The sequence below is a fragment of the Hyla sarda genome, chromosome 7, assembly GCF_029499605.1.
Source record: "Hyla sarda isolate aHylSar1 chromosome 7, aHylSar1.hap1, whole genome shotgun sequence".
NCBI lineage: Eukaryota > Metazoa > Chordata > Amphibia > Anura > Hylidae > Hyla > Hyla sarda.
The window spans coordinates 78,513,484-78,534,393 of NC_079195.1; the positions used below are offsets into that span (position 1 = coordinate 78,513,484).

General features: G+C 45.1%; 1 protein-coding gene across 4 annotated transcripts in view; it reads right to left on the bottom strand.

The window, feature by feature from the left end:
• Positions 1 to 20,910, bottom strand: part of PLPP4 (phospholipid phosphatase 4) — a 216,043-nt gene that overhangs the window by 68,487 nt on the left and 126,646 nt on the right. For all 4 annotated transcript variants that reach the window (XM_056529752.1, XM_056529754.1, XM_056529753.1 and 1 more), the window contains exons 2-5: positions 20,686 to 20,794; positions 19,458 to 19,548; positions 3,166 to 3,229; positions 838 to 962 (exon numbers count right to left, since the gene is read on the bottom strand). In XM_056529752.1, the coding sequence (XP_056385727.1) occupies positions 838 to 962; positions 3,166 to 3,229; positions 19,458 to 19,548; positions 20,686 to 20,794 (389 nt within the window). The remainder of the gene's footprint in view (positions 1 to 837; positions 963 to 3,165; positions 3,230 to 19,457; positions 19,549 to 20,685; positions 20,795 to 20,910) is intronic.

The window sequence follows — 20,910 nt, forward strand, 5'->3', positions numbered from 1 at the left end:
GGAGACAGTACAATATATTAACTCTGCAGGGTGCCCAAACTTTTGCAGACACCATTTTTTTGTTTTCTGTTGTTTTGAAAGTGTAAATGGTGGAAATAAAATCTAACTTTTGTTGACATATTATAAGAATGTCTAATCTGTAATTTGATGCCTTTTTGGAGATTTTTCCATCTTTCCTTGGCTTCTTTATGCACATTAATACCATTTATTACCTGGGGTGCCCAAACTTTTGATCCCCACTGTAGGAAAGTGTGGCTTACTATAGGTAAACAAGGATGCGATTTAGCATTCAGCCATAGAGGAACTGTGCAGTGTGACTTTACTCCAGCACATATATTACAGCTTCTGCGCTATTAACTTTTCAACATTCTATACTGTATTTTAGGCATTCTCAGGAAATAAAGCCCACCTATCACTAAACAGCATGCTTAAAGGGGTATTCCACTGCCCTATCGTTCGGAACATTTTGTTCCAAACGCTGGGTGCGAGGTGCGGGGTTTGTGACGTCACGGGCACGCCTTTCGTGACAACACACCGCGCCCCCTCAATGCAAGTCTATGGGAGGGGGCGTGGCAGCTGCCACACCCCCACCCACAGACTTGCGTTGAAGGAGCGTGGTGTGACATCATGAGGGCGTGGCCCTGACATCACGACCCCCGCAGCCCACACTCCGTTCTTGGAACAAAATGTTCCGAGCACTGGGGCAGTGGAATACCCCTTTAAAGTAGAATACAGTGATCAATATTAGTAAATACTAAAGATTACTAAGTTAGATACTAAACTGTAAGAATTGACTTATTGTTTTTTCTAACAAATAACATGATGAAGAATACTTACAGGAAGAGTGGATACTGGGAAAGCTCTTTCTGCCCTCAGACACAAGACTGGCATCTCCGGTGCAGTGCATCTCTTCATTTGATATTCCATCAGGAAAGCACCGGTAGAAGAAATCAGGACGAGGCCTAAAACATGCGAATAAAACAGTATTTCCTGTTACTTATCTTTTTAAAAACTCAAACCTAAAAGCCACAGCGTTTGTTCCTCAATACAATGCTTTTACAGTGGGGCAAAGCATGAACCAAACATCAAAGATTCCTTTTACAGCTAGTATGGGGATTTTATCAGAAAGGGCTATATGCTTTATATGATATAGTGATTTAATAACTTCTGCACCAAGATCCTCTCTCTTAAAGGGGTGCTCCATTGGAAAACATTTTTTTTAATCAACTGGTGCCAGAAAGTTAAACAGATTTGTAAATTACTTCTATTTAAAAATCTTTATCCTTCCAGTACTTATTAGCTGCTGTATGCTCCAGTAGAAATTGAGTGGTTATTTTTAGTCTGACCAAAGTGCTCTCTGCTGACACCTCTGTCCATTTTAGGAACTGTCCAGAGTAGGAAAAAATCCCCATAGAAAACCTATCCTGCTCTGGACACTTCCTGACAGGGACAAAGGTGTCAGCAGAGAGCACTGTGGTCAGACAGAAAGGAAATTCAAAAAGAAAAAAACTTCCTCTGTAGTATACAGCAGCTGGAAGGATTAAGATTTTTAAATAGAAGTAATTCACAAATCTGTTTTACTTTCTGGCCACCGGTAATTTAAAAAAAATAATGTTTTCCAGCGGAGTACCCCTTTAAGTTGTCCCTTACCACCATGTATAAGCAATACTCATCTTTGCTCCTCCTGTGTGCTCCTTTGTGGCAGTTATCCAGGTTCACATCCATGTCTACCTCCAACCAGACCCCATCTTATTATGACTCCTAGGATGAAGTCATTGATGTTACTTTCATTTGGTAGTTGACAATGGGACCAAGAACTACAAGGGTGTATACTATATTTCAGAGCACATGTAAACCACTAATGTATTTCCATATATCTGAAGTATATTAATAAAGTTTCTTAAACAACCCTTGCATCCTATAACTAGGATGCTGCAATCCTGCTCTGTGCTTGCCTCACATCTCTGTCTGAGACCTCTTGTACCACATTCTCTATCTTTCCTGTTGCCGACCCGGATTGTTGACCCAGAATCTGTGTTGCCTGTCTCAATCTTCTAGTCTGTTCCGGACTCTGCAACTCCCTGATTCTAGTCTACTGTGCCAACATTCCTGTGTTTGACCCAGACTGCTGATTACACCACTGACTCCATCTGATCTGCTTAGCAAATATGTCTACTCATCCCTTTAGTCTTGGGGCAAGTCTGGGGCTTTGAAGTTGGTGTGACTTTTAAACAGATATTCTGCTACCAGGACCATCATTGGAGGTACACTTACAAGTTTTCCGTGTTGTTACTTTTAGTCTTAGTTGACTTACTTAGTTTCATGTGGTTTTCTAAGAAAACAAAAGAAGAGTAACGGTGCGTTTTTGCTATACAGTTCCCGTATACAGTTTCAAGTTAAAAACCGTATGGAACTGTAAAGAAAACTGTATGCATTGACTTAACATTGTAAACCGTATGTCAAACACATCATCCAGTTTATTCCGTTTTGCGTCTTATATGGTTTCGTCAAGTTTTTTACCTGTACCCAAAACCATAGTCTACCACGTTTTTTGGTCCGGGTGAAAAACTGTATTAAACCTTATATATATATATATATATTTTTTTTTAACATGGGAGTTAATGGGAATCGTACAGAACTGTATGTGCGTACGGTTCCATCCAGTTTTCAACTTACGGTTTTTGACTTTGCACAGTTTTTTTTTCTTGGAATTTCAATCAAACAAGTGAAGCTTTATTCAAAATGGAGTGAAAAGTTAAAAATGTATATGTTTTTTTCTTAAAAAAAAGGATGCAACCGGACATCATTTTTCAAACCGTATACGGTTTTCAACCGTATATGGGTTAACATTTGTACACACATTTTGATACAGTTCAGCCAGGTTTTAAGGAATCCATTTTTCATCAAAAACCTGATACAGGAACTGTATAGCAAAAACGTGGTGTGAATGTACCCTAATAAAGGCATTATACAGAGCTTGGAAGTCTTTTCATATTCACATTCATAGCACAGTGATAAGATTACTACTTTCACTTCCACAACATCATTTTCTTGCAATGACAGTGGCACAGACATTCTCTGGCAAACATTATTTGTATTGAACCGTATAATAAATGGTAAGTCGCTTCTATTGTAAACATTTATAATTATTTTCATTGCACCTACCTTCCCACTATGAGTTTGATAGTATTAGTGCAAACACCATTCAGTGCCAAAGCCAGGGAAACCGCTAAGGGAAATAACAGAAGAGAAGTTACAAAGATCTAATTCAGCTTAAAGTTACATTCCTCGTATTGCTGCGCCCCTAAACCTCTACACTGCTGGGAAAACCTATTTACCCCCTTCCAGGTTTCTTCTATTTTTGCATAGTTATCACACCTGGATGCTTCACATCATCAAATTACTTTTAGCATCACAGAACGATAATCCAAGTAAGAGCACAATGCTGTTTTTAAATGATTATTTCAAACAATGAAAATTTTGTTCAGCGCTAAGAGTAAAAATAAACTAATAAATTAACTAAAATGCATTGTCAATTGTGTTCAGTTTTACTAGCCGCGCCCTGGCATGATTATTATCAGACCTCTTGAATCTAAACATTATTGGAATAGAAGTTGTCTGGCAATGTAAAGCAGCTAGAAGGTCTCAAGAAGCACCACATGGTGCCAGGTTCTAAAGAGGTTCAAATGCAGATGCCAAACAAGTTATTGAAATCTACCAGCCTGGATACAAAGACATTGTTAAAGGGGTACTCCGCCCTAGACATCTTATACCCTTTCCAAAGTATAGGACGCAAGATGTCTGATTGCGGGAGTTCGGCCTCTGGACCCCCGCAATCTCCATGCAGCACCCGGCGTTCTGAACATTGTGTACAGAATGCTTAGTGTGGGGGGGGGGGGGGCGTGGTTGTGATGTCATACCATGACTCCTCGTGATGTCACATCATGCCCCCTCCATTTATGTCTATGGGAGAGGGTGTGATGGCCATCATGCCTCTACTATAGGCATGAATTGGGGGGGGGGGGGCATGGTGTTACATCATGAAATGGCGAGGCATGAAGTTACAACGAGAGCTGCCCGCACCAAGCATTCTGTACACAATGTTGCTGCACGGAGATTGCTGGGGGTGCCAGGGGCTGGGTCCCCGCGATAAGACATCTTATCTCCTATCCTATGGATAGGAGATAGGATGTCTAGGGCGTAGTACCCCTCTAAGGCTCTGGGACTCCAGTGAACTACAGTGGGAGCCATTATTCACAAATGAAAATCTCCAACAAGTGGCCAACCTACTAAAATTTCACCAATAGCATGTCAACGACTCATCCAAGAGGTCACAAAAGAACCCCAACCACAATCCAAGAACTGCAGGACTCATTTGTCTCAGTTAAGGTCAATTAAGGGTATTTATCATAGTCTTTACAGCTGTTTTTGTGTGTATATTTGGCGCATTCCTGCACCTCAGGCTATTTTTTGTGACTTTTTGGTTTACACTTAAAAAAAAAAAAAGTGTGTACAGGCCAGCTGTTAAGGTTAGTCTTGTGCAGTGGTAATTAATTTATCAACTGAGAATTTTAAAAAGTTGCAAAAACCACCAAAAATTCACAAAGCTACACCAGCCCAGACTTAGCTTAGCTTTTTGGTGTAAGTGAAGAGTGAAGCTTCAGAAAATATGTGCATCCACAAAATGTATCACATGCTCTGCGACCATTTAATAAATTTGGTGCACCTACACACAAAAAAAATGCCTTATCTACAATGATGAATGCCCCATTGTACCTGATTTCATATTTAAGAAAGGCACCAGTCCAGATTTACTAAAACTGTTTAATTGTAGCCCATAGTGCTCTCTGCTGACACCTCTGTCCATTTGAGGAACTGTCCAGAGCAGGAGAGGTTTGCTATGGGGATTTTCTCCTGCTCTGGACAGTTCCTGACATGGAAAGAGGTGTCAGCAGAGAGCACTGTGGTCACACAGAAAAAAGTGTGAGGATTAAGATTTTTATATAGAAGTCATTTACAAATCTGTGTAACTTTCTGGCACCAGTTGATAAAAAAAAAAAATTTAAATTGTTTTCCACCGGAGTACCCCTTTAAGATAAGACCATAAACAGACAGTTCATGTTTGAAACCCCTCTACTGCAGAAAAACTAAACCAATTCTTTAAAGAGCAGGACAAAATTCCTCTATAGTCAAGAAAGACTTATTGCAGGTTATAACAAAGGTTTGATTGCGGTTGTTACAGTGAGTTATTACGTTTACAGGGGTCATTACTGGTTCATATGGCTGATAAAGGTTTTGAGATAGCTCCAGCATGAAACAGGCTTCATTATCAATTTATGGGTCTCGTCTATTTCAGCGAAACAGAAATTGCAGGGAGCTGAGGTGATAAGCACTTAAGGAGTACCTTTTACTTAAAAAACTTTTCACATGTCCTAACAACATGTTAAAAGTTTTGATTGGTGTGGGTCTGAGTGTTCAGATCTCCACTGATCAGTAGAATGAGCCAGGAAAAGACTGCATGGCTGTGCTCTCCTCTCCCTGCTCTGTGTCATGTGATTGAAACGTGCTCCATAGACTTACACAAAGAGTGTGCCTTGATCATGTGGCACAGAGCTGGGAGAAAATGTGCTGAGCACAGACTTCTCCTGGCCCTTTCTATTGATCAATGGAGATCTGAACACTGACTCAGACCCCCACAGATCTAAACTTTGGCCACTAGGACACGTGACAGTGACAATGCCTGTTTAACTCCATGCTTTCCCCAGGCTATGTCTAGAGATTGGTGGAATGTGAACACTCAGACCCTGAACCAAAGAAAACTTTTGTCATGTCCCTGAGATGGGAAAAATTTCTTTATAATGACAGGGACACTTATAATAAATGGAATGATTATTGAAAAGCTGCATTTTGTATTTACTTGTCTTTAACCCCTTAAGGACCCGGGCTTTTTCCGTTTTTTCATTTTCAATTTTTCCTCCTTAACTTTAAAAAATCATAACGCTTAAAAATTTTCACCTAAAATTATATATAATGGCTTAATTTTTGCGTCACTAATTCTACTTTGTAATGACATTAGTCATTTTACCCAAAAATCTACGGTGAAACGGGAAAAAAAATCAATGTGCGACAAAATTGATGAAAAAACACTATTTTGTAAGTTTTGGGGGCTTCTGTTTTTACGTAGTACATTTTTTTGTCAAAAATGATACCTTATCTTTATTCTGTAGGTCCATACGGTTAAAATGATACCCTACTTGTATAGGTTTGAATTTGTATCACTTCCGAAAAAAATCATGAATACATGCAGGAAAATTTATACGTTTAAAATGGTAATCTTTTGACCCCTATAACTTTGTTATTTTTCTGTGTTCAGGGCTTTTTGAGGACTCATTTTTTGCGCCGTCATCTGAAGTTTTTTTTGTTCTGATCAGACTTTTTGATCACTTTTTATTCACTTTTTTGTGGTATAAAAAGTGATCAAAAATGCGCTATTTTGGACTTTGGAATTTTTTTGCGTGTACGCCATTGAACGAGCGGTTTAAAAAGTGGTATATTTTTATAATTCGGACATTTCCACACGCGGTGATACCACATATGTTTATTTTTATTATTATTTACATAATGTTTTTTTATTTTTGGAAATGCCGGGTGACTCAAACTTTTATTAGGGGAAGGGATAATTGAAAGGGTTAATGATTTTTTTACACTTTTCTTATGCAATATTATAGCTCATATAGGGGGCTATAACATTGCATGTACTGATCTTTTACACTGATTGATCCATCTCCATAGGAATGGATCAATCAGTGTTTTCGCCGATTGAATGTTCAAGCCTGGATCTCAGGCTTGAAGCATTCATTCAGCGATCGGACAGCACAGGAGAAGGTAAGAAGACCTCCTCCTGTGCTACAGCTGTTCGGGATGCCGCAATTATACCGCGGCGATCCCGAACAGCTCCCTGAGCTAGCCGGCACATTTTACTTTTGTTTTTAGCCGCGCGGCTCAGCTTTGAGCGCGCGGCTAAAGGGTTAATAGCGCGCGGCACAGCGATCAGTGCCACGCGCTATTAGAGGCGGGTCCCGGCTTCACTATGACGCCGGGCCCGCCGCGATATGATGCGGGGTCACCGTGTGACCCCGCGTTATATCGCAGGACCGGGACTCATGACGTACGCATAGGTCATGGGTCCTTAAGAGGTTAAAGAGTACCTGTCATCAAACTAAACTTTTAATATATTGTTCCTTATGTAATTTTAAGACACTTTGCTATTCACTTGCTGTTAAAATTCTCAACCTTTACATGTCTTTAATGTGATTGAAAAACCAGCCACTAGATGGCTCTGTTCTGTTCCCTGCCGCAAGTCAAACAGTTAGTTTGGTCTCCTCCCGACCTGGAAGGAGACAAACTCAGGAAGTGTGTGCAGAACATGATGAGGCACAGCTCAGGCTTCAGTGAGATCGCACCTGTTTGGGAATGCCCACTTTCTCCTGCCAGGAGCTCACACAGGAGTTAGGGGAATATAATATATATTTTTTTTAACAGCAAGAGGAGTGTTAGGAAATATAATCTGAGTTAGTTTAAAAAAGGAGATTTTTTTTATGCTTACCGTAAAATCTCTTTCTCGAAGGATCCATTGGGGGACACAGACCATGGGTGTATGCTGCTGTCACTAGGAGGTTCGACACTATGGTAACAAGAAAAGTCGGCTCCTCCCAGCAGGGTATACCCACCCACAGGCACCTGAGGTAATCAGTTTTAGTCCCAGAGCAATAGGAGAAGACCGAAAGGTCAAGAGAAAACCATAAACTGTCCGAGCAATCAGAAGAAAAGGCAACTGAACACACCTTCGGACAGATAACTGAAGTAGGAACACCAGAAAAAAGGGTGGGAGCTGAGTCCCCCAATGGATACTTCGAGAAAGAGATTTTACAATAAGCATAAAAAAATCTCCTTTTCTCTATCGGCTCCATTGGGGGGACACAGACCATGGAACGTACCAAAGCCATCCCTTGGGTGGGTAAGGAATCAGACAGGTGGACGGTGGGACCACCGCCGTCTACAACATCTTACAGCCCAGAGTAGCATCAACTGATGTGAAGGTATGAATCTGGTAGCACCTTGTGAAAGAGTGCAAAGACGACCACGCGGACGTCTTACAGAACTGCAAGGCCGAAGCCACGTTGCGGAGGGCCCAGGATACCCTGAAAAAATGGGTGGAATGAGCCAAAACCCTGAAGGGTGGGATCTTCCCCTTGCAGAGGTAAGCTCCCGAAATAGTAGACCGGATCCACCGAAAAATAGTGGCTGTAGAAGCAGGTTGTCCTGTCTGACAACCTTCCGGGAAACAAAAAAGGGGGAGTCACACTGACGAAAGGAAAGAGTGACTGAGAGATAAGTCCGAACAGCCCTCACCACAACCAGATTTGGAACAAACGCTTCCAGGATGAGAAGGGGCCGGACAAAGGGACGGTAGGACGATGTCCTCATTGAGATGAAAATGAGTGTCCTTATTGGACGGAAAACAACTTGCCCTGGTATACAACCAGGACGGGAGAATGGCATAAGAGAGCTACCAGCTCTGACACCCTCCTAACAGAGGTAAGAGCAATAAGGAACGCCACCTTCCGGGGAAGGAGGCAAAGAGAAATGTCCCTGAAAGGTTCAAAAGGGGGCGCCTTGCAGGGCACCTAAGACCAAGTGTAAGTCCCAAGGGAAAGAAAATGGACTAATAAGGAGGGGCAGCTTGTGCCACACCCTGAACCAGGTTCGGACATGATAATTGAACACCAGAGGACGTTGAAAACAGAATGGAAAGAGCCAAACCTTGACCCTTAAGGGAGCTGAAAACCAACCCTTGGGCCAGCCCCGACTGGAAAGGGGTCAGGAATGGAAAACCACGACCGGAGAAAAGGGCTGAGTTTCACACACACCAACAAAAATAAGACCGCCAGGTATGCTGGTAAATCTTGCAGAGGAAGGCTAGTGAGCCCTCAGCATGGTGTGAACCACTTGGGAAGCGACCGTGGGTCCTCAGAATCGCTGTCTCAACCGCCACGCCATCAAAAGCAGAGACGATAAATAGGGGTGGCACAGGAGACCTGAGATAAGAAGCCCGACCACTAAACAGATAAGGTAGGGCAAATCCCGACCAAGAGAGAGGAACGCTTCAGTTGTGGCGGGACAGCAGAGGCCCACGCCTGGAGCGCCCCAGGGGTTGCAGATCACTGAAAACACCCCTGGATGTAGGGACCACTGGCTTTGGATGACTGAGGACCGGCCGAGAAGACCACATCCGGACAGCCGGACTGAAGATAGCTGAGATGGCCGGAAACCTGAGTTCCGCCCATAAGGGAATTTCCCAAGAAGCAAGCAAGGAAAGAATTGCCCTAGGCCCAAAAAAGTTGAAGGGGAAAAGGGCTTCTCGGGGGGCCAAGACCCCAGACCGGCCGGTCCCTAAAACACCTCCCCAGCCCTACAGACTGGCAGGAAGTAGCGTTCCCGAAAAAAGCAGGGGGAACTAAACCACCATAGAAGGGACCGACAAGAAAGAACGATCTTGCGGTCGAGAGACAATGGAGACCTGTCCCACCGGAAGAGAATCACCAGTTGAAGAGGTCGGTGATGAAACTGGGTAAATGGCACGGCCTCCACGGCCGCCACCAACCGACCCAGGACATCCATGCAAAAGCGAATGGAAACTGGAGCAGGGTGCCGAAGTCATCGGACTCTTGATAAGAGAGTCAGCCGATTGGTCGGCGGAGTCGAAAGCGGCAGAGGCCACGTCGAACTGGAGCCCCATGAGAGCGGTTGGACTTGTCCCAATTGACCATCCAACCAAAATGAGTCAAGGTCTGGAGGTTGAGACTAAGACTCTCCAGGATTTGGGCCCTGGCTGGGACTCTGATCAGGAGGTTGTCCAAGTTAGGAATCACGGAAACAACTGTTGTCCGTAAAAGGGCAATCACAGGCGCCAGGACTTTGGTAAAGGTCCACGGAGAAGTGGCCAGACCAAAACGGAGAGCCACAATAGAAAATGACCGTCCGGAAATGCAAAGCGGAGGTACCGCTGATGGAAGGGAAACAATGAGATGTGGAGGCAGGCATCCTTGAAGTCCACCGAGGAACGAAAAACTCCCCTTGAACCATGGACACCAGCACTGAATGGAGAGACTCCATTCGGGATGGGAAAACAAGACGCTGGCTGAGATACCCAAGAACCGAGACTGGGCGAACAGAAACACCTTTCTTGGGGACCACAAAGAGGTTGGAAAAAAAATCAAAAACGTTCCCCTGAAGGAACTGGGACAATTACTCCCTGGATAAAAAAAAGGAGCTGCATGGTCCAGGCATCCGGAGAGTAAGAGGCGACCAACCACCCGAGAAAGGTCGGCGGGTGGGGGCGACCCTTCAGGCCGAGGGAGGCCTAAGGGTGCCTGATGGGGCTGCAAAACGGCCGGAACGTATAGCCGACATTCGGGAGGAACGGGATCGGAAGGAGGGAGCCCTATTCCCGAGAAGGCGCCTGGCTGGACCCTTTGTTGGTACCAAAGGTCCGCAGACCCTGAAGGAGGACTTACGAAGGAAAGCGGTTCTGTGAGCCTTATCCAGAGGTAATAAAGAACTCTTTTCCTCACTTTCTGAAAGGTGGCGTCCGCATGCCAGGCTTTAAGCCACATGGAGGGACGGTGGCTACCAGGTAGCTTGTGCAAAGGCAGCACAGTGGCTGCGCATGGAAGCAGAACACAGAAAATCTCTATCTGCAGAGCATCAGAGAGCCAGATTAAAGAAATCCCCCGGAGGGATCTTGAAGACTACCCTGGCCGATGTGGGAGACCATACTGAAAGGGCCTTGACACCCAGGCAGAAGCAAATGCAGGAAGAACCTGCTGCCTCAAAAGGCCAAATTTGCCAAAGCCTCCACCTTCATGTCCGCTGGATCCTTGAAGGCAGCCACATTAGCCAACGGCCGGGTAGGTGCCTTAGAGAGGTAGGAGACCGGCGGATGCACAGTTGGAAAGGAGTTCCACCGAGCAATGAGGTCCTTGGCGAAGGAATACCACGCTTGAACCTTCTTCGTTTCCTGAAACTTCTTGTCAGGGTGCCTCCAGGCGGATACCAGCAGGGCGTAAAATTCAGCTTGAGAGCTGAAAGTCTTGGGTGCCAGTCAGGAAAGAAAAAAGGAGACTTCTGGGGCCAAGTCCTCTGAGTCAGAGACTGAATCAGAAACCTCATCCACAACTTCTCCAGGTGAATGGGAACGAGGTGAGGCAGCCCTGGAAGAGGTCGGGCATGATGAAAGGAGACTTCTGGAGCCAAGTCCGAAGTTCCTGGGTCCTTTAGCTGGAAGGTGTCCCTTATGGCCGCAACCAATGAGAACACCACATTAGGCACATCCGTGCAGTCCTCTGAGTCAGAGGCCAAATCAGAAATTTCTTCCACAAGTTCTCCAGATGAATGGGAACGTGTGAGGCGGCCCTGGAAGAGAGGCCCTGGAAGAGAGAGCGGCGACCCTGGGAGCATTCTCTAGAGGAGCGACGCTTGCTACAGGTCAGAGTAACGGGGTGATGCCTGCGAGGGGAGCGCCCGTGCCTGCCAGAAGACTCAGGAGATGAGTCAGATGACACACCCGTATGATGCTGTGAGAGCTTCAGAATAGGGGGAGAGCGGGACCCTCCGGAGGGCCGGTGTAGTGAGGGCCTCTCCAAGGCAGTCACCACATAACAGGAGACCTGAGCCAAGTCGGGTATAGACTGGGAGAGGGAGGGAACCCAGGCTGGAGGGGAGGCCGAACCCACCGGGTCTGGAAGAACAACCGGGGTGGAGTAGCAGGGGGGTCTGGGGGAGCGGTGGAGCAGGCAGAACAAAGCCTCCACCTTCATGTCCGCTGGATCCTTGAAGGCAGCCACATTAGCCAACGGCCGGGTAGGTGCCTTAGAGAGGTAGGAGACCGGCGGATGCACAGTTGGAAAGGAGTTCCACCGAGCAATGAGGTCCTTGGCGAAGGAATACCACGCTTGAACCTTCTTCGTTTCCTGAAACTTCTTGTCAGGGTGCCTCCAGGCGGATACCAGCAGGGCGTAAAATTCAGCTTGAGAGCTGAAAGTCTTGGGTGCCAGTCAGGAAAGAAAAAAGGAGACTTCTGGGGCCAAGTCCTCTGAGTCAGAGACTGAATCAGAAACCTCATCCACAACTTCTCCAGGTGAATGGGAACGAGGTGAGGCAGCCCTGGAAGAGGTCGGGCATGATGAAAGGAGACTTCTGGAGCCAAGTCCGAAGTTCCTGGGTCCTTTAGCTGGAAGGTGTCCCTTATGGCCGCAACCAATGAGAACACCACATTAGGCACATCCGTGCAGTCCTCTGAGTCAGAGGCCAAATCAGAAATTTCTTCCACAAGTTCTCCAGATGAATGGGAACGTGTGAGGCGGCCCTGGAAGAGAGGCCCTGGAAGAGAGAGCGGCGACCCAGGGAGCATTCTCTAGAGGAGCGACGCTTGCTACAGGTCAGAGTAACGGGGTGATGCCTGCGAGGGGAGCGCCCGTGCCTGCCAGAAGACTCAGGAGATGAGTCAGATGACACACCCGTATGATGCTGTGAGAGCTTCAGAATAGGGGGAGAGCGGGACCCTCCGGAGGGCCGGTGTAGTGAGGGCCTCTCCAAGGCAGTCACCACATAACAGGAGACCTGAGCCAAGTCGGGTATAGACTGGGAGAGGGAGGGAACCCAGGCTGGAGGGGAGGCCGAACCCACCGGGTCTGGAAGAACAACCGGGGTGGAGTAGCAGGGGGGTCTGGGGGAGCGGTGGAGCAGGCAGAACAAGGGGTTCAGCAGAACCAGACAGTTTAGACATACAGTGTTAACAGATTAAAGGAGTGGCTAACACTCCAGTTAACTGTTTAGAGGGAGGCCGTTCTGGGCCTCTCTCACCCAACACTGTGTTCCATTCCACTGTGTTGCTGATACAGTCTACTTATCTTACTATTTCACATACCTTGAGATCCCCATAGACCACAATGGGCCTATTTTAAAATTAAACCACAATACTGTAACTCGGTCCCATCTCGGGACTCGAACCCGTGGTGGTCTCCAGGCTGTCAGAGAGGAGAAATGACGGCCAATAGCAATGGAGGGGCGTGTTAGGAGCAGAGGGTACCACTGACTAGCCCCTGCTATCATAATCGCACGCACAGCGCTGATTGGTGGTCGGTTCGCGCCCTGAGAAGCTTCGGCAGCCCTGGGTGGGTGGAGCTAAAGCGCACCGGGCCGCTGAAGTATTAACAAGAAGTCCCGTAATGGCGCCCGCTCATTGCCCCGAGCGCACATGTGAATGCATGTGCGCTCGCGGGGAACTGAGCAGACTAGACGCCGCCGGCAGCAGCCGCTGCTGAAAGTGAAAGTAAGCCGGTGCTCAGAGTGCCCGCATAGAACGCCGCGGCTGTCAGCCGCTTCAATGTAAAAAGTGAAAGTAAGCCGGCGCTCAGAACGCCCGCATAGATGAACGCCACGGCTGTCAGCCGCTTCAATGTAAAAAACACACACACACACACATATATATGAATAAAGTGAAGTAAGCTGTGCCCCATCCAAACTGCCACTACTCACCCCAGTAATAAAGGACCCCCTGTCCAGGCCAGCCCCATTAGACCCATGAGAAAGGTGGGCCAAAAACTGAGGGTCTCCAGATGCAAATCTGCACCTAAGGGGGAAATATACTCACCTCAGTCAGAAGTTAGAACTTACCTCATGAAGTCTTCCTATGAAGTCTTCAGCCAGCTTTTGTAACCTGCATCATGCAGGGCTACCATGTGTGAGCGAGGCGAGCCTGGAGATAGGTTGACCCGGACTCATGAGGTACAAACCCAGGCGCTGACCGTTGGTGAGAGGGGGTGAACAGCGCATAAACGCAATGTCTGTGCCCCCTCAATCGCAATGGGGAAACAGTGAGCCGCAGTTCCTGAGTCCCCACCTGAAAACAGGAAAGAAAATGGAATAAAAAATGTAAACACATCCCTAACTAGGAAAATAATAAAACATAAGACCTGTTCTGGAGAGAAATGTGTCCTCCATGGTCTGTGTCCCCCAATGGAGCCGATAGAGAAAATATGGTTTGATGACAAATATTCTTTAACTTATATTTAACCTCTTCAGGACGCAGGGCGTATGGATACGCCTTGTATTCCGAGTCCTTAAGGATGCAGGGCGTATCCATATGCCCGTGGGAATTCCGGTCCCCACCGCTAGCCGGTTGGGGACCGGAGCTGGATGTCTGCTGAAATTGTTCAGCAGGCATCGCAGCATATCGCCCAGGGGGGGGGTCATGATGACCCCCCATGTCAGCGATGGCCGCAGATCGCTGGACAATTCAGCCCAGTCTCTGAAGGCCCCGAACAGCCATAGCCAGCAGGGGTGAGGTGGCACTGGTGCCACCTCACAATCGCCCTGATTCATCAGCCGGTTTACCGGCCGACCAATCAGGGCACCTGCTGCGCGTGTCACTCCCGCAACCCGCTCCGCCCCTCTTCCGGAGGACGTTATCAGGTGCGGGAAGTGGACCCCGGCAGCTGGTGAGCGGCGGCGGCGGCTAGGGACTGACCTGAAGCGGCGGCTTGCAGCAGTAGGAGGCGAGTGAGAGCCTCCTGCTGTTGCTTAACACCAGCTCCCAGCATGCAAAAAGGGCATGCTGGGAGCTGTAGTTATGCAACAGCAGGAGGCAGACCACTACAACTCCCAGCATTCCCTTATGGGCATGCTGGGACTTATAGTTTTGCAACAGCTGGAGGCACATTTTTTCTATGGAAAAGTGTTCCTTCAGCTGTTGTATAACTACAACTCCCAGCTTGCACAAACAGCTAAAGTGCATGCTGGCAGTTTTAGTGGTGCATCTGCTGGTTGCATAACTACAACTCCCAGCATGCCAGTTGGCTGTCGGTGACTGCTGAGAGTTGTAGTTTTGCAACAGCTGAAGGCACACTGGTTGTGAAACTCAGAGTTTTTTTTTACCTAACTCAGTGTTTCACGACCGGTGTGCCTCCAGCTGTTGCAAACTACAACTCCCAGCATGCACCGTACATGCTGGGAGTTGTAGTTTTGAAACAGATGGAGGCACACTGGTTGTGAAACACTAAGTTAGCTCACAAACTCAGTGATACATAACCAGTGTGCCTACAGCTGTTGCAAAACTAAAACTCTCAGCATGCCATGTACAGTCTGTCAGCGCATGCTGGGAGTTATAGTTTTGCAACAGCTGGATGTTCCCCCCCAATGTGAATGTACAGGGTACACTCACATGGGCGGAGGTTTACAGTAAGTATCCGGCTGCAAGTTTGAGCTGCGGCAAATTTTCTGCCGCAGCTCAAACTGCCAGCGAGAAACTACTGTGAACCCCCGCCCGTGCGACTGTACCCTAAAAACAGTACACTACACTAACACACAATAAAATAAAAAGTAATAAACACTACATATACACATACCCCTACACAGCCCCCCTCCCCAATAAAAATTAAAAACGTCAGGTACGCCACTGTTTCCAAAACGGAGCCTCCAGCTGTTGCAAAACAACAACTACCAGTATTACCAGACAGCCACTGACTGTCCAGTCATGCTGGGAGTTTTACAACAGCTGGAGGCACCCTGCTTGGGAATCACTGGCGTAGAATACCCCTATGTCCATCCCTATGCGAGTCCCTAATTCAGGCCTCAAATGCGCATGGCGCTCTCACTTTGGAGCCCTGTCGTATTTCAAGGCAACAGCTTAGGGTCACATATGGGGTATCGCCGTACTCGGGGGTTATTTTCTGCTTTTACCCTTTTTTAAAAATGTAAAATTTTTGAGAAAACAAGCATTTTAGGATCCCCAAAATTTTTTTTTTTACATATGCAAAAGTCGTGAAACACCTGTGGGGTATTTAGGTTCACTTTACCCCTTGTTACGTTCCCCCAGGGGTCTAGTTTCCAAAATAGTATGCCATGTGGGTTTTTTATTGCTGTTCTGGCACCATAGGGGCTTCCTAAATGCGGCATGCCCCCAGAGCAAAATTTGCTTTCAAAAAGCCAAATGTGACTCCTTCTCTTCCGAGACCTGTAGTGCGCCAGCAGAGTACTTTTCACCCCCATATGGGGTGTTTTCTGAATCGGGAGAAATTGGGCTTCATATTTTGGGGGGTATTTTCTGCTATTACCCTTTTTAAAAATGTAAAACTTTTGGGAAACCAAGCATTTTAGAAATTTTTTTTTTTTTTTTTTTTTTTTACATATGCAAAAGTTGTGAATCACCTGTAGGGTATTAAGGGACACTCCGCACCTGGCATCTTATCCCCTATCCAAAGGATAGGGGATAAGATGTTAGATCGCCACGGTCCCGCTGCTGGGGACCCCGGGGATCGCCGCTGCGGCACCCTGCCATCATTACTGCACAGAGCGAGTTCGCTCTGTGCGTAATGACGGGCCATACAGGGGCCGGAGCAGCGTGACGTCATGGCTCCGCCCCTCATTACATCACGGCCCGTCCCCTTAATGCAAGTCTATGGCAGGGTGCGTGACGACTGCCACGCCCCCTTCCCATAGACTTGTATTGACGGGGGCGGGCCGAGACGTCACGAAGGGCGGAGCCGTGACGTAACGATGCTCAGGCCCCTGTATTGCTCGTCATTACATGCAGAGCGATCTCGCTCTGCGCAGTAATGATAGCGGGGTGCTGCAGCGGCGATCCCCGGGATCCCCAGCAGTGGGACCCCGGCGATCTGACATCTTATCCCCTATCCTTTGGATAGGGTATAAGATGTCTAGGGGCGGAGTGCCCCTTTAAGTTTCACTTTACCCCTTGTTATGTTCCCCGATGGGTCTAGTTTCCAAAATGGTATGCCATGTGTTTTTTGCTTTTTTTGCTGTTCTGGCACCAGAGGGGCTTCCTAAAGGTGACATGCCCCCCAAAAACCATTTATCGCTCCTTCCCTTCTGAGCCCTCTACTGCGCCCGCCGAACACTTTACATAGACATAAGAGGTATGTCTATACTCGAGAAAAATTGGGCTACAAATAAAAGTAAAAATTTTCTGCTTTTTACTCCTTGCAAAAATTCAAAAATTGGGTCTACAAGAACATGCGAGTAAAAAAAATGAAGATTGTGAATTTTCTCCTTCAATTTGCTGCTATTCCTGTAAAACACCTAAAGGGTTAAAACGCTGACTGAATGTCATTTTGAATACTTTTGGGGGTGCAGTTTTTATAATGGGGTCATTTGTGGGGTATTTCTAACATGAAGACCCTTCAAATCCACTTCAAAACTGAACTGGTCACTGAAAAATAGTGAGTTTGAAAATTTTGTGAAAAATTTGAAAATTGCTGCTGAACTTTGAAGCCCTCTGGTGTCTTCCAAAAGTAAAAACTCATAAATGTTATGATGCAAACATAAAGTAGACATATTGTATATGTGAACCAAAATTTTTTTTATTTTGAATATCTATTTTCCTTACAAGCAGAGAGCTTCAAAGTTAGAAAAATGCAAAATTTTCAATTTTTTCATCAAATTTGGGGATTTTTAACCAAGAAAGGATACAAGTGACCACAAAATTTTACCACTATGTTAAAGTAGAATATGTCACGAAAAAACAATCGCGGAATCAGAATGATAACTAAAGCATTCCAGAGTTATTAATGTTTAAAGTGACAGCGGTCAGAATTGCAAAAAATGTCCGAGTCCTTAAGGTGAAAAAGGGCTAAGTCCTTAAGGGGTTAACTTAGTTGGATGATCTGAAAAATTGGCAAAAACAGAAAAAAAGCGGGTGAGGGGCAAAAACTTTTTCACAGCGCTGCATGAAGGTGACCTCTAGAGAATATGAACTCCTGCCTTTTTTTTAATATACCATCTAACATTTGTGATTTTGTGTTGTTTTAAAAAATTTTTGTCCATTCTCAACTTACCTCACCTTTATATTTTGTTACAATTGTTATTCCTAAATTGAATCAAAGTGGGGAAACAAAGTACAATAACAAACCTTATTTTAAAAGACCGGCATTCAGTTTGGGTTTAAAGGGTTACTTCGAAGGAAATTATTTTTTTTAAATCAACTGGTGCCAGAAAGTTAAACAGGTTTGTAAATTATTCTATTAAAAACTCTTAATCCTTCCAGTACTTATCAGCTGCTGTATACTACAGAGAAAGTTATTTTCAAATTTATTTTCTGTCTGACCACAGTGCTCTCTGCTGGCACCTCTGTCCATGTCAGGAGCTGTCCAGAGCAGGAGAGGTTTGCTATGGGGATTTGCTTCTGCTCTGGACAGTTCCTGACATGGACAGAGGTGTCTGCAGAGAGCACAGTGGTCAGACAGAAAATACATTCAAAAAGAAAATATCTTAATCTGAAGCATACAGCAGCTGATAAGTACTGGAAGGATTAAGATTTTTAAATAGAAGTAATTTACAAATCTGTTTAACTTTCTAGCATCAGTTGATTTAAAAAAAAATGTTTTCTGCTGGAGTACCTGTTTAACATGTAAAAAAGATATAGGATCGCTGGAGAGAGTTCAGAGGTGTGTGTCCAGATTGTTATTTGGGCTAGGAGGACTTACACTTACCCAAGAGGCTTGTTCAGCTTAAAGGGGTATTCCAGGCCAAAACTTTTTATATATATATCAACTGGCTCTGGAAAGTTAAACAGATTTGTAAATTACTTCTATTAAAAAATCTTAATCCTTCCAATAGTTATTATTTTCTGAAGTTGAGTTGCTGTTTTCTGTCTAACTGCTTTCTGATGACTCACGCACCGGGAGCTGTCCAGCTCCTATGGGGATATTCTCCCATCATGCACAGCTCCCGGGACGTGACATCATCATTGAGCAGTTAGACAGAAAACTTCAGAAGCTAATAACTATTGGAAGGATTAAGATTTTTTAATAGAAGTACTTTACAAATCTGTTTAACTTTCCGGAGTCAGTTGATATATAAAAAAAGTTTTTGCCTGGAATACCCCTTTAATTAAAACCACCTTAGAGGTGATTTTATTTACATGTATAGGTGAATGTGTGGTCAATACAAAGTAATGCTACATGATTTATTCATTTAAACAACTGTATAATAGAACACTGGGCATTGATTACATGTTAAGTAAGGGATTCAGACGTCAGTATAGGAAGGATACCGCTAGTGTAATGAAACTATGGAAAACCATACCCCAAGGGGTAGTAATGGCAGATACTATCTTAGAGTTATAAAAGGTCCAAATGTTTATTTAATGAGAAAAGTCATTGAGCCCTATAAATAATTTACCAATGAATGACGTATATAACGTATGATTGATCTGAGAGGTGGTGAAGCTGAAGCATCTTTTTTCAACTTAAAAAACTATGCAATGTAATTTAAAGCCACAGTCATGTACTGGAATCATGGTTTACTGTGTCTCTATCAATGGACCATTGCTGGCGCTATCCTTACATAAAATTAGATTGTCTTTAAATACTGCTTACCCAGACAGGCTTCCTTGATCTCTGTTCTGTCTGTTCGCTGGATGATTTTCACCACAAAAATCACAGCCAGGGGTGTCAGAAATGAAATGGCCTGTACAAAACGGAACAATTGGATAAAAGTCAACATAAACAAAAAATAATGAAAAAAAAAAAGTAAAAAAAGAAAGAAGAAAAAACTGTGTTATTTTTTTTTTGCATGTTGTAGAGGCAGGTCAAATGTTTTAATCAGTTGGGGTCTGAGGGTCAAACTGAGACTGATATCTAGAGCCAGCTAGAAGAGCGTGTTAAGCGAGACAAGCTTACAGTGTAAGTCTAATGAATTGCCTTAGTCAGCCGTACTTTTCTCCCTGCTTGTTCTATCAAATAGTTGGGGTCTGAACAAAACTGATCAAAACTTTTGACATTTTTCTAGGAAATGTCAAAAGTTTGTTAAAGCGACAGGTAAACTTTAAATGTGCATTGTTTTGATATAGAAGCCAGCACTATATGTGAAAACAAAAAGACTGCAGAAGAGGAGAAACGAAAAGACCTATATATATATTTTTTAATATAATAAAAAATATATTGTAAAAATAAGATAATTTGAATTCAAATGGTGCCCATATCCTTCAAAGGGGTACTCCACCCCTAGACAGCTTATCCCCTATTCAAAGGATAGGGGATAAGATGTCTGATCGCGGGGGTTCCCGCCGCTGGGGACCACCTTGAACTCGGCTGTGGCACCCCAGACATCCGGTGCATGGAGCGAACTTCACTCCGTGTCGGATGACTGGCGATGCGGGGCAGAAACTCGTGACATCACAGTCACGCCCCACTCGTGATGTCATGGTCACGCCCACTCAATGCAAGTCTATGGGAGGGGGCATGACAGATGTCACGCCCCCTCCCATAGACTTTCATTGAGGGGGAGTGGCCGTGGTGTCACGAGCGTGGTGTGACTTTGACTTCACAAGCTTCCAGCGCTGCACCCGGCGCTCTAAAAGAACGCTGGGTGCAGCACAGAGATCGTGGGTGTCCCCAGCAGCGGTACTCCCACGATCAGAAATCTTTTCCCCTATTCTTTGGATAGGTGATAAGAAATCTAGGGGCAGAGTGTACCCTTTTAACCTCTTATTAAAGTCAGCAACAGAATTTTATTATCGAACACAACAAAAGTAATACAAAATTTTGGACCTAAAAATGAAATGATGTGTATGTGACATTTTACTTGTAGCAGATTTTAACTTACAAACATCAGTCGTGTAGGTATGTTGTCTGATTGTACCAGGGGATTTTTATACAGCCAGATCTCTTCTGGTTGGATAACACGCTGGAAGGGATCCAAAAACTCTGTGAACCTATTAAAAACAGCACAAGAAGATTGGTTTTGTAAATAAATACTAAAAAAGTAATGTTGAACACATAAGTATTAGATATAAATATCGATTGTCACTTAGTCCACTGTTTAACTTCT